Consider the following 13,488-nt stretch of genomic DNA (forward strand, 5'->3'; position numbering starts at 1 on the left):
CTCTCCCAAATAGATTGTGTGCTATGCTACATGACTTTTAATTGAGTATTTGTTATATATTTTTGCTTGTTTTTTTAAGAAAAAAAAAATGAAGTTCTTTATGATGAATAATCACATATATAATTAATAAAATCATAAATATAAAAAATAGGTCATATATTGAAATATAATAAACTAATGTAATAATGAAAATATTAGCACATATATACTCGATCAACCCGATCGAGCCCGCTTGGGTTGGGCTTGGGTTGAGAATTCCCAACCCGAGATTGGGTTGGGTTGGGTTAGAGTTGAGGTATAGGAACCTTGGGTTGCGTTAAGGTTAAGCACTAACCCGACCCAACCCGCCGACTTTCAGCCCTACCATATACAAGTAGACAAATATTCTGGTGCTTGCGGAGCATTGTAAGTTACAGTGCTCCTGGTTGCATTGATACACTTACGCAGTCCAATCCACTGATCTTGACCGTTCATGAAGTTCAGTGCACATGTCATTGAAAACCATGCAAACATCACACCGATATCACAATATGAACCACTTGATCGATGGTCTTTAATATGGACGGTCAAGATCATTTTCTCAAAACAGGTCCAATCAACAATTTCATCCATCTATTTTCTAGGGCCCACCAGGATGTCTTATGATTCTAAGAAATAATTTTTCTTAGGCAATTGTAACCATCCCATCCATTGCTTTGAAAAGTGGTACGAAATGAGGTCACATCAAGGATGGACTTGACCATATGATCAGTGTGAGTTTTGCCTGATAGCCTATGAAAAGTCATCTAGAGTTAATGGACGGTTCAGATTGATCGATTGGATTGTTTAATTAGTGTCCTATGCAATTAGGTGAACTATAACTTATCATGCTTTGAGAGTCTCATAGAATAATTGAAAAAGTCCAACGGAGTGCAATCCTTTCAAATAATTGAAAGCCATCTGTCTCCACTGCTATTATTCTATTTTAGAAATAGAGGGTCAGGCCACGTCAGCATTGTACTGCATCAAAACCTCTCATTTTCATTTCCTTTATTTTCTTTTTCTATATATATATATATATATATATATATATATATATATATATATATAAGCCCACTGTATCTATCTAACGCTCATCTATGCCGTTGCTTACGTGTAATTTCAATAAGAGCAGGTCTCAAGTCCAACCGGTTGTACCGTAAGTTATGGTCCACCCGGCTGATAACTTCCCACATTTTAAGTGCATGCGAAATCCAACCCATCCAATGGCTTGGCCCCACCTGATGATCACCGTAGGAAAAAAACAGCTCTATCAAATGGGACACACCACAGATAATAACGTATAGCCATTGATAAATAGAAAATACAAATGTGGCCTACGCGTTGAATAGATATGAATGATTTATATCGTTTGATCCTTGTGGTTTGGGCAAGTAATTGGATGGGTTGGATTTCGCATGCGCTAAATATATGGGAAGTTATCACTAAACATTAGCCACTGGACGGTGCTCTGTGGGCCCCATATGATGTATTTGTTTTATCTATTCCATCCATCCATTTTTTCAGATCAATTTTTTCAGATCATTTTAGGGAATAAGAAAAAAACTGATACAGATCAAAATCTCATATGGACGACACCACAGGAAACAGTGGTGATTGAACGCTCACCATTAAAAACTTCTTGGGGTAATAAAAGTTTTAGATGAAGCTGATATTTGTGTTTTCCCTTCATCCAGGTATTTCTGACCTAATCAACAGGTTGGATGGAAAATAAAAATTACAGTGAGCCCTAGGAATTTTTTAATGGTGGGCATTCAATCACCACTGTTTTCTTGTGGTGTGGTCCACTTACAATTTGGATATGTTTCATTTTTGGGCTCATGTCCTGAAATGATCTGAAACAATAGATGGACTGCGTCGATAAAACACATATCTCATGGTAGGGCCTGCATGTCATTGTCCAGTAGCTAGTGGCTAGCTCGCTACCGGCAGCGTCTGTAGGCAATCCGCGTCACCTTATACACAGTAAAGGCCATGGTCCATACCATCGGATAGAAATCACAAAACATATCAGGACATAGGGCTCAATGTGATGTATGTATTATATCCACTCCGTCCATCCGTTTCATCAACACATTTTAGACATTAAAACCAAAGATGAGGCAGATAAAAATCTCAAGTGGACCACACTACAGGAAACCACCTTTGAAAACTTCTTAGGGCCCACATAAGTTTTGGATCAACCTAATATTTGTATTTTCCCGCCATCCAGGTTGAAGTCATCTTGTGAACGGGTTGGATGGCATATAAACATCTCGGCAGGCGCTGTGAAGTTTTCAACGGTGACCGTCTTTATCCCGATTGTTTCTTGTAATGTGGTCCATTTGAGATTTGGATCTGCCTCATCTCTGAAATCATCCCCTAAAATGAACTGGCGAAACAGATGGATGGAGTGGATATAATTCATATCAAGATGGCCCCACATAGCTTAGGGCTGCGGGCAATCCACGTCCAACACAACATCGATTACCATACTGCATTGACTAATGTCAGGAACTAGAATGTGTACAGAAGCTGTGTTTTATCCTTAACCGTCCATCTTTATACTACAAGTCAAAAGCTTAACAGTGTAGTATCAATAAGCGGATAAGGCATTGGGACTCGAAGGTGGGACACAACGTAACAATGGCCTGGATTGCAGAACCAAGGGTCCTACTTCTCAGATTTGAGAATCCGTGTGTACTGTGGAAACATGTGTATCATACGAGAAATGCTGTTTTCCACTCAGAGCACAGTAAGTCCACTTTCATTTGGTCCGACGCGCATTCCATGGGCAACTGTGCGAACGTCACAGCGATATGACAAATATTAACTCTATGATCAATGGCCATAAAAATGGACGGTGATCATCATTTGCAGAAAAATAGGTCCAATCAACAATCTGATCCATCTATTTGTTAGGGAACATGATGGATTGCTTTTGATTCTAAAGACTCACCTTTGCTAATCGTAGCCGTCCATCGATTTCTTGAGAAAAAAGATGGCTGTAGAAATAACGCCAAGCTAACGATGGATTAGATCATCCTATCCATGCGATTTTTTCATGGCAGGCCGTGAGGTGTGTTCTTGATTCAATGGACGGTTCAGATCGATCCACTGAAGTGTACAAGTGAACGTATGCAACTAGGAGCACTACAACTTGCAGTGCTATGAAAGCACTGGAGCATTTCTCCTTTGAAATTGGTGTGTCCTGATTTCAAACAAGGACCCCCACAAGTCGAGAATTGACCGTTTACAGCTAGCTGCATGCTAATTTTCATCAACATGTCACGCGTGTAGGACATCTGACCATGCAAAAGGGGGGCCCCACCGTTGAAGATCACCTGTCTCAAAAATCGGGCCAATCTACTCATTAGGTGGGCCCAATGTAAAGAATAATCAGACCGGCGGCTGTCCATTTATTTGGACTAACCCACCTGATGAGTGGGCCAGCGTGATTTTCGGCGGCAGGCGATCTGGACCCACCGATTTCATGGGCCAGATACTCGACCCAAGGTACACGTTGGTGGATTCCCGGATCCACGGAAGCGCATTAGATACTGCTACTGAAGTGACGTCACCAAGCTCTGTGGACCCTACCATGATGCATGTGTTGTATCCATACGGTCCAATCGTTTTTAGAGATCGTTTTATGGCATTATGAAAAGAATGAGATAGATCTAAGTTCAAGTGGACCCACCACAGAAAACCGTGGGAGCAGTTACACCTACCGTTGAAACATTTATAGTTCCGACCGTGATGTGTTTTTGAGATCCAACCTATTCATACGTTAACATAGCGATAGATGAAGTGAAAAATAAATAAATTATCTTGATCGGAAACTACTGTGGCCCCTTAGAAGTTTTGAACCGTGGATGTCACTATCCCCACTGTTTTCTATGGTTGGGTCCAAGTGAACTTTAGATCTATCTCATTCCTTTTGTAATACCATAAAATAATCTCTCCAAATGATTTGACGGTATGGATACAATACATGCATCATGGTGGGTCCAGAGAGCTTGGTGACGTCACTTAGCTATTTGGCTATTGACCTTGTCGGCGGATCCCTGAATGTGGGGCCCACTGTGATGTATGTTCCTTACATCCACACCGTCCATCCATTTTGACAGATCATTTTTGTGAATAATCCATAAAAATGAAGCATATCCAAATCTTAGGTGGACCATACTACAGGAAAAAGTCATCATTTAATCCCCACCATTAAAAACTTCATGGGGGCGACAGGAACGTTTATTTTCCATCCAACCTGTTTATAAGGTTAGAGAAAAAAAAAAAAAAAGGAAAAAAGAGAGAGATGGATGAAGAGATTAAACAAATATCATCTTGATCCAAAACTATTGTGGCCCATGATAAATTTTCAATGGTCGATTACCACTGTTTCTGTATTATGGTGCTTATTCATTTTTTGGATCATGCCCTAAAATAAGTTTTTAAAACGGATGGACGGCGTGGATATATGGAACATATATCAAGGTGGGCCCCACGGTCACCCACCGCCCCCCTTCCCGGATGCTCTGGCTCTTGCCATCCAAACGGACCAAAGCATTTCTAGATTATTTTTATTTTTAAATCTTGTTATTCGTGTACACCGTTTATTGTATACTCACGCGTAGTTCGATGAATGGTATCCGTCCAATTTATCGGCCTACATGAAACGTGAATTCGTTGACCGTCCAATGAAACATATGAAAATAGAGAGAAACTTTGATACTCTGGCAGAGAGCAGTGGATGATACGCAGGCACTTAGAAAACTTCTTAGAAAGTGCACACGTGGATTACAATTAAAACAAATCAAACTGTAAAAATCACAGTTCTTAGTTTAGATGCATCACGAACCAAAAATACTCTTACTTGATAATCTGACCATCAGATTGATGGGCATTTATTGGACGGTTACGAATGAAAAGTATCCAATGGTTCGTTCTATTTCAACAAAGAAGTGTCCATGAATCAGAGTCATTGAAATAACCTGATTTCAGGATTGGTTTTGAGTGAATATACGTTACGTGTACAACTTCTCAGTGCCTGCGTATCAAGTGTCATACGCTGCCCGAGTATCAAATAACTCCCTATGAAAATATTAGTCGGGCGACGTATGACATATTATCCCACTGATAGATTATTGCTGGGGCCCACATAGACATCAGGAATTATAGGTCCTGTTCATGATTGTACATTTTACCAACGCAAGTGATTTGCAGCATGTGGGTCCATGGTTTTGAAATTCAAACGTCTTGATCTTATGAGACGACTCATTTGGATGATCGGACACTTGTCCAAGGAATCTGAACCGTTGCTTCCAGTTGAAGGGATAGGATCATCCAGTCTGCTAGATATCAGATACGTTCTTCATCCGAGATAGGCCCATTCGGTCAACGTTCTGGATTACCAAACCGTGGGCCCCATATGCAACGTATCTTGTGCATCAGCAAACAGTGTTCCTCTACAAAATAAGTCCAGTGCTGCTTGTGGGGCCCACCATGGTGTTTGTGTTGTATCGATTCAGACTCGCCCTCCATGAAATTTGGACGGCCCAAAAATCGGGACCATTCAGCCATCATATTGGCTACCATGTGAATTTGCAGGTTTATGGATGGTTGACCATTGGTTTCAATGGTGTGGTCCACTTAATTATTTCTTATGAGTGGTTTTTGGTACATACCATCATCATGGTAGGAAAAACCTGATGCACAGGTTGGATGGCATATAATTTCAACATCGTGGGCCCCATTCAGAAAACAATGGACGACCGTAAAAAACCTAAGTATTCATAAGGTGGCCCACACGATGGTTGGATGGACCTGATTTTCTCGTATTGATCTTTACCGGTAGGGAGATCCTTTTGGAAAGGTTGGATGGAATAGAAACTCTCTGATGGGCCCCACACGATCAGCTTATTATAAAGGGCGCGTACAGGAACCGACCCGATGACGAGGACCTCGTAAGTATAAAAGAAATATAGAAAAGAAAAATAAAGAGAAGTCAAGGGCACTATTGCAATTCTCGAATCTTACTGACCTTAATGTAAAGCTCCAAGGGTGCTCTCACAGAATAATAGTGCTCCTAGTTGTATTTCGTCACTTAGCCATTCCTATCAATCGATCTGAACCGTCTATTAAGTCTAAATCATATTTTAATAATTACCTTAAAAAATTCACACTGATTGAGTCATCCAATACAGCCCTGATCTATCCTTAGTTTCTAACCATCCTTTTTCCAAATCATGGATGGATTGGTTTGATGGCCTAACAAAAGTCTCTCTTTATAATTACAAGCAATCTATCGTAGGACCTACCAAATTGATTAATCAAATTGTTGATTGAACCTATTTTTCTATAGATGATCTTAACCGTCCATATTAAATGAGAATGATCCAAGGATTCTAATTGGAAGATTAGTGAAATATTTTCTTGGTAGCACCAGAAAACTATATTATTACTAAAGGAAGGTCTAGATCAATCAATGGACTTGTCCAAGTGTCCCAAATAGAAGTATGAGTACTAAAATCTATAGTGCGCCATAGTGCTCTGACATCACTCGAGCATCTCTCATGCAATTCCAAATTTTCAAAAGCATGAGTGGCATGCATGGACCTTAGTTCCTGGCTTGCACTCTCGGACATCTGATTTTATACTGTTTCCCATACCTAAAACCAAACATCCCCATGGCCATGCACATCATGATATGGCCATGGCCATGACCATGACATCATGATCAAGATGTTTATCCAAACCCACATATAAATACCCTATTTCTCAAAGCTTACATCCATCTTGATCAGGTTCTCTCATTGGTCTATTTCCTTGCTATAGTTGTTTTTAAACCCTCCATAACAGTGGGCCATGTGATCATGTGAAATAGTCCAAATAGAGGGGGTTTCAAATCATGGAGTTTTGATATTTAGTTGGGTTTTCTCTTTTAGCTTTTTAGCCACATGGGGAACATGCCCCACTTGTGTTTTGCCACATTTGAAGTTTCTATAGCAAGGGCCCTTTGTTTTTTTTGGGAGGTGGGTGGTGTTTGCCAATGGGTCTTTCTTTGGAGGTTGGTCACATGGGAAAATGGGCTTTGATTCTTTTCTTGTGTATGTAAATTCCAACATGGTCTTTTAGGTCCTCCATTGGGTTTATATTAGCCCCTCTTGAGCCATTGGAAATATGAACAAAAAAACCCATATGGGCCTTTCACCATTTCCAATCTTCTAGCATTAGTGTTTTTCAAGAAATTTTTTTTTTCTTGTTTGGGTTTTTGGGTTCCTTTGATTTTGTACTCTTTTGTTAGAATTGGATTGGAGGTGATAATGGGGAAGCTGAGTATTGGGAAGGTATTGGATTGCTTTTGTCTCTCTTCATGCTCAAATTCATCTTGTTTTTGCATGAATTCAATGGAAGGAGAAGATGGTATGGAGAGGAAGTCACTGATTCCAAGTGAAGGTGATCGGATGGTCAGAATTAAAGATATTATTGATCAGAACCATACATTGGCTTTCCATTTGAAGCCCAAGGTGATTTTTTACCCTCCATACTTCATTTTATTTGTTTGTTTATTTTTTGAACTGTTTAAATGACATCCTAAGATTATTCTAAGCAACGGTTCGATCCAACCGCCAGTCTATCTGGTCCGACCCAATTCTCTTTCATTTCAGCCTGAAAATCTGCTCAATCTAAAATCATAAAAATAGAATTATTTATTTATTATTTAAAAAAAAAAAGAAAGTATTCCATTATTAGCATAGTGGAACTGTCTGATTTTCATGTCCTGCCATGAGCTTTGACTGATGTAATTCTTCTTCTTTTTTTTTTTACAAATTGTTATTTGCTCAAATGTCCGGGCATTATAGTGATACGGCCCTCTTCGCCAGCCAGCTCCGGTCCAAAACCAATCCGAACATACAGCCAGGAGTTGGGTCTGGGTTTTAAAACACTGGTTCTAAGATCACCAAAAGAAGGTAAATGAAAGATAACTTGGGCTATCTGGTTATAGCTCTAGCCAAACAAATCAAACTAATTCGGACACATACAAGAGTTTCATATAATCAATCAATGAAAATCATTACTTTTAATAGAGAGCAACTAAAACATGGATGTGGAAAACTAACATGAATCCTCTGGAAATAAAGAACTGCATATTCTAGCAAAAATTCTATCATTTAGCTTGGAGTTCCTGTCTCTAATAGCTTTGAAAATCTAGTGTTTTGAAAGAAACCAATATCCACAGTTTTTCTCCGAAAGTTTGAAAATGTAAAACACCTTAAAAGTCCAGCGTTTTGAAAGAAACTAATATCCATAATTTCCTCGAAAAGCTTGAAAATGGAAAACAAATTGTATCTCTACTTTTTCCACAAATAGGGGAAAATAGATATATATATATATATATATATATATATATATATATATATATATATATATATATATATATATATATATATATATATAGATATATATGGAAGTCTTCTTTACCGCTGCAATATTTGGGCTGCCAAACGACATACCCACACACCAAATGTGATTAAGTTGGCCTACTGCTGCAATTTTATCGCAATAGACTGCCTATCCAAACACTGAACAATTGTCCATTTACGAATCTCAACATGCAATATAGTAGTATATTTTGGATCCTGATGATTTTTCTCTTTGATGGGTTTTGTGTAGATGGTAGTTTTAAGGGTGTCCATGCACTGCAGTGGCTGTGCCAAAAAAGTTGAGAAACACATTTCAAAGATGGAAGGTATGGAATTTGCCTTATTCTGTTTTTTTTTTTTTTTTTTTAAAATAATAATAATTTGATTCAAGGACTCAGGTACATGTTTTAAGACTCATCAACGCATCACGTTGCTGGGGCTGAAGTGCACAGGTTGTTTCGGCCCATCAATAGTGTGCAGAGTCAACTCAGATTTGGTACTACCTAATCTGGTTCAATATCCGGACTCGCCCTGTACTCAAGATTGAAAGAGTCGATTTAAGTAGTGGAGGAGACAGGATTTGAACACATGACTTTAAGGTTATGAGCCTGGCCAGCTACCAAACTGCAGGATTTGAACCCATGACTTTAAGGTTATGAGCCTTGTGAGCTACCGAACTGCTCTAACCTGCGCTGAAAAACTGATAACTAATGAAAATGTGCTCAGGACCATTCATTTATTGGGCACTATCAGGATAGTCGATATACTAGAATTCACATTAATCATTATTGGTTGGGACATTTTCCTAGCCACCCATTAGTATCAACCAACTGGTAATCATGCCCCATCTGTGGTAGGGCCCAACAAATAAAAGGTCCTGATCTTGTACAGGTGTACAGTGTGTACAGATATTGGATGCTTGATAATTAACTTGATAAAATTGATAACACTAGAGCTAACCTGTCTATCATAACATGTTAATAGCCTCTTGTTTTTGGCTTTTAATAAAGGGGAATAACCCTGTACAAATATTTATCATGGTGCTTATCACATGTATGGTCCAATCATCAATCTGGATCATCCATCCAGTACGCTGCACTCTTCGGCTCATTATTCAGAAATCACAGTGCAGAATGGTACAGATCATTTGAAACCGTTAAAATTGAATATTTGATCTGGATCATCATCCGGGGTCCACCTTGACTTTCCGTTGCTCTATAATCACTTTGATCAATCAATCCTAACCGTCCGATCTGTGCCTAAAAAACTGATGCTCGTAAATGAACTCTTTGGTATTTGGTTTGATTGAAAAATCGCCCATATAGAGTTGATCAGAACGGTTGGATGGTCCATATTAATGTTTGGAGATCTCCATGCGCTAGGGGTGCAACTTGGGTCGGGCTCAACCCAAACCCATCTGGCCCAACACGAAATTTTGGTGGGTCTGGGTTGAAAATCCTCAAACCTGACTTGGCTTGGTATGGGCTGAGGCGAGGACTTAGGCAAACAGACCCATATGGTATACATGGTATGAAGTATTATATTTAAAGTACATATAGTATAAGATACTAAATACTACTATTTGAGTGTACTATTTGAGAGTATCGTGGACTGGACCGAACCGAACGAACCTGACCCAACCCAAGATGGGTTATGGTTCAAGGACGCCGGTCGACCCAGCTTGACCCTCAACCCGACCCGACCCGACCCGACCCAACCCAACCCAACCAAGTTGCACCCATACCACACGCCCGTTGTTGCATATGATGTGCACGGATAATTCCTCTTTTAAAATTTTGTGTCCATTGTCTCTCTCACAGGAGTGACTTCCTTTGAAGTAGACTTGGAGAGCAAGAAGGTTGTGGTGAAGGGAGATATTGTTCCCTTTGAAGTTTTGGAGAGTGTTTCTAAGGTTAAAACTGCTGAGCTTTGGACATCTTACTGAAGATTCAATCAACATCATTTAATCAAGATCCTCTTCTACACTCAGACAGGTTTGGAGAAAGATGGAGAGTAGAGAAGCTAAACATGGAACATCCATGGATGGTTTTCTTCCATGATTTGTGTCTAGCATATGGCCCACCTCATTTCTACGGTCGCACGATCCGTTCCATGCTAAGGTTTTGGTACACCCTTGTTGATGGATTCCTTGTAGGGATGAGACATGTACATACCATATGAATGGAAGTAGGAATTCTTCAGTTTTTGGTTTTGATGGTCTGTTCTTCCAAGAGGGACAATAATCATACCCACACATCTTGTGGGCCATAGACGTGCTAAATCCAAGCCTCCCATTTAGAAGGCCTCGCAGTGGATGCGACCACATTGATAAAAATAAATAAATAAAAGACCAGTCCGACGATCCAAGGAAAAGACGGGCGGGCAGCTATGCTCGACCAACGGTCATCATTCATGTTCAAAGACAGGCGGGCCTGTCTGATGAGCAGCCGAGAATAGTGCACATGTACCATGAGTATGGCCCCGACCGACTTTTGAAGTTGGTTCAGACCAAGCTAAATGGGTAGCAGAAAAGTAGGGCTGTACACGAACCAATTTAGCTCGGTTAGCTCGCTTGATTCGACTCGGTTCAAAACTGAGTTCGAGCTAAGTTGAGCTGATTTTTTCAGCTCAAAAAAATTTCGAACCTAATTCGAGCTTGGCCGAGCTCGACTCAACTCGGATCAAACCCCAACTCAAATCGAACTTGGATCAAACCAGTTCGGTGACTCATTTACTTTGATATTGATGTTGCTCACCAAGTGTTTGAAGAAATGACTCAATGAAGTGTCGGCTGGTGGGAAGGAAGGTATGTATATGAAACAAATACCTTTTTTCTTATTTTGATGTTGCCTACAAGGTGTTTAATGAAATATCTGTAAGACAAACAGTGAGATTTTAAAGGCGCAGTCCATGTGTTTGTGGAAATGTTGCACAGGCAAACTTGGCTCGAACTCAACTCGAACTGGCCCAAGCTGCTGACCGAACCGAGCCGAGCTAGCCGGTCAGGCTCGAGGACCGAGCCAAACTGAGTTCGAGCTGGGGTCAGCTAGTGGCTGAGCCGAGTCGAGTTGTGCCAAGCTCGACTCGTGTACACCTCTACAGAAAAGGGATGGACTTGGGGTAAAGATATGAACCTTTTAGTAAATGGGTTGGGCTTGGGTTGAACCCTACGTGACCTGATGACCGGCCGAATAAATGATCAATGCACTGAACCAGATGGCCTGACCCAACCAGACTTGAAACCCAAAACAAAATAAAGAAGAAAGTATAGATGATTTTCTTATACATACTTATCCATTTTCTTGGGAAATGTTCCATTCTAAAACTTAAGTTGGGTCATGGCAAATTGGGTCAGGTCAGTCCAGCCAGACCCAGTTCCAATAAAATGGGTCAGATTGGGTCGGATTTGATGAATTCCAGTTCAAACAAAATGGGTTGTCGGCCAGGTAGGGACAAGAATTCTTGGCCCGTTTAATAAATGGGTGAGGTTTGGGCTGACCTCAAGCTGGCCTGAACTTGACCCTTCAATCCATAGACCTGTAAAAATCACCATGTACAGGAAATGACTCCAATGTGTCATAACAAGTACATGTTCCTTGAACCAATCCATACACCATATCTGTGTACTGAATCTTAAAATGGGAACCATGAGGATCAAGGTGGATTGGAAGATACTAGCCATTCAATCTTTGGCCACAGATCGAAGGGTTAGGATTGTCACATGGGGGGGATTTTGGGTCATGGTCTTTCCATGTGAGGCCTTTCAGATCAACAATCTGGACTAGAAAACCATAGACCCAACTGAACCAGGCTCAAGACCTGGGGCTATCATTTAATTCCTCATTTCATGTATCAAAGACCCAACACACATTATCTTAAGCTTGAAGTTGGAAAGGGGAGTTGCATTTACATCAAACCACGGAAAACACTGCTAGTTATGTCTTGAACCCAAATTTATAAGTAACGCACTCACCTAAATTGAAGGGGTCATCGGGAAGGTTACCATGTGCTCTCTTGTTGCGATAACCTGGATAGTCACCCTTGTAAAACGCAGCTATTTCCTTGAGGATGAGGCCATTTTTCTCAGCTTTCTTTACCAAATTCCACTGGTCGTAAGGGTCGCCAGTCTTGTGGCTGATGTGAATCTCTCCATTCTTTCGCAAGAGGATCTTGGCATTCTTGAGAAAGCCCTTCACCAACTGCTTGTTCAACCTGTTGGGAGCAAATGAAGTAAATGTAAGGGGTCATTTGGATGTCTTTAAAGCCATTAAGTTGTAATTCAATTACAGTTAATCTGATTACAGGTGTAAAGTGTTTACATGTGGTCCTGTTTGGCTTTAAGATGTAATCTGATAACAAGGAAACAATTGTCTGTGTTTGGATAACTTGAAATATGTTTACAGCTTGTATTAGTTATTCACTCACAACAGAACTTGGAGTGGTAAATCCTTTAAAAATAATCAAATGACATATAAAGTTTTTATGTAAGATAAATCATTGGGATAAGCCCAACTCAATAAAGCATGTGACCAATTTTTACGGTAAACAAATCATTGGGTGGGCCACACAAGTGGGCTCACTAATCCAAACACGGCACTAAGTTTTGATAACATCCCAACGTATGTGAAGTTTCAACCCTAGCAACACAGAGGGGTTAAATTTTTCAAAAATTATAGCTGTTGCCTGAAATACTTTTACCTGTAATTAGTCATGTTTCAGATTACAACTAAAAGTTGTAACCGGATTACAGCCTGCAATCTGATTACAGGCAGATATACCCATCCAAACACCACTTGTAATATGATTACCTGTAAACAGATTCCTACTTAAGGACTTTACAGACATCCAAAAGACCCCTAAGATATTTATATGCATCCTAATGTATGATGTTTGGTAAAATCATGCACCTCTCATGCATATCAGAACATAAGCTCATTTCAGGCTACATGCTGCATGGCCAAAACGATCCAGCCTCCATCTGGTAGGCACAACAATGGGTGACCCATGATCTGAAGATCAAACTGACTGGACAAAAAGCAAATGCTTA

At 40.1% G+C, this 13,488-nt stretch overlaps 2 protein-coding genes across 2 annotated transcripts in view; one reads left to right on the forward strand and one right to left on the reverse strand.

Annotated features, from left to right (window-relative positions):
* The first annotated feature begins 6,815 nt into the window (after positions 1-6,815).
* On the forward strand, positions 6,816-10,991 carry LOC131256835 (heavy metal-associated isoprenylated plant protein 9-like). Its single transcript, XM_058257922.1, has 3 exons — positions 6,816-7,544; positions 8,692-8,767; positions 10,262-10,991. Exons 1-3 carry the CDS (start codon positions 7,341-7,343, stop codon positions 10,384-10,386), a joined length of 405 nt encoding a protein of 134 aa, XP_058113905.1. The 5' UTR covers positions 6,816-7,340; the 3' UTR covers positions 10,387-10,991.
* A 1,244-nt stretch (positions 10,992-12,235) lies between these two features.
* LOC131254789 (uncharacterized protein At4g26485-like) overlaps positions 12,236-13,488 on the reverse strand; it is an 82,125-nt gene continuing 80,872 nt past the window's right edge. The window contains exon 4 of the mRNA XM_058255510.1: positions 12,236-12,653. Within this exon, the coding sequence (XP_058111493.1) occupies positions 12,377-12,653 (277 nt within the window). The 3' untranslated portion in view covers positions 12,236-12,376. The remainder of the gene's footprint in view (positions 12,654-13,488) is intronic.

The sequence above is a fragment of the Magnolia sinica genome, chromosome 1 (genome assembly GCF_029962835.1).
Source record: "Magnolia sinica isolate HGM2019 chromosome 1, MsV1, whole genome shotgun sequence".
In the NCBI taxonomy this organism is placed as follows: Eukaryota; Viridiplantae; Streptophyta; class Magnoliopsida; order Magnoliales; family Magnoliaceae; genus Magnolia; species Magnolia sinica.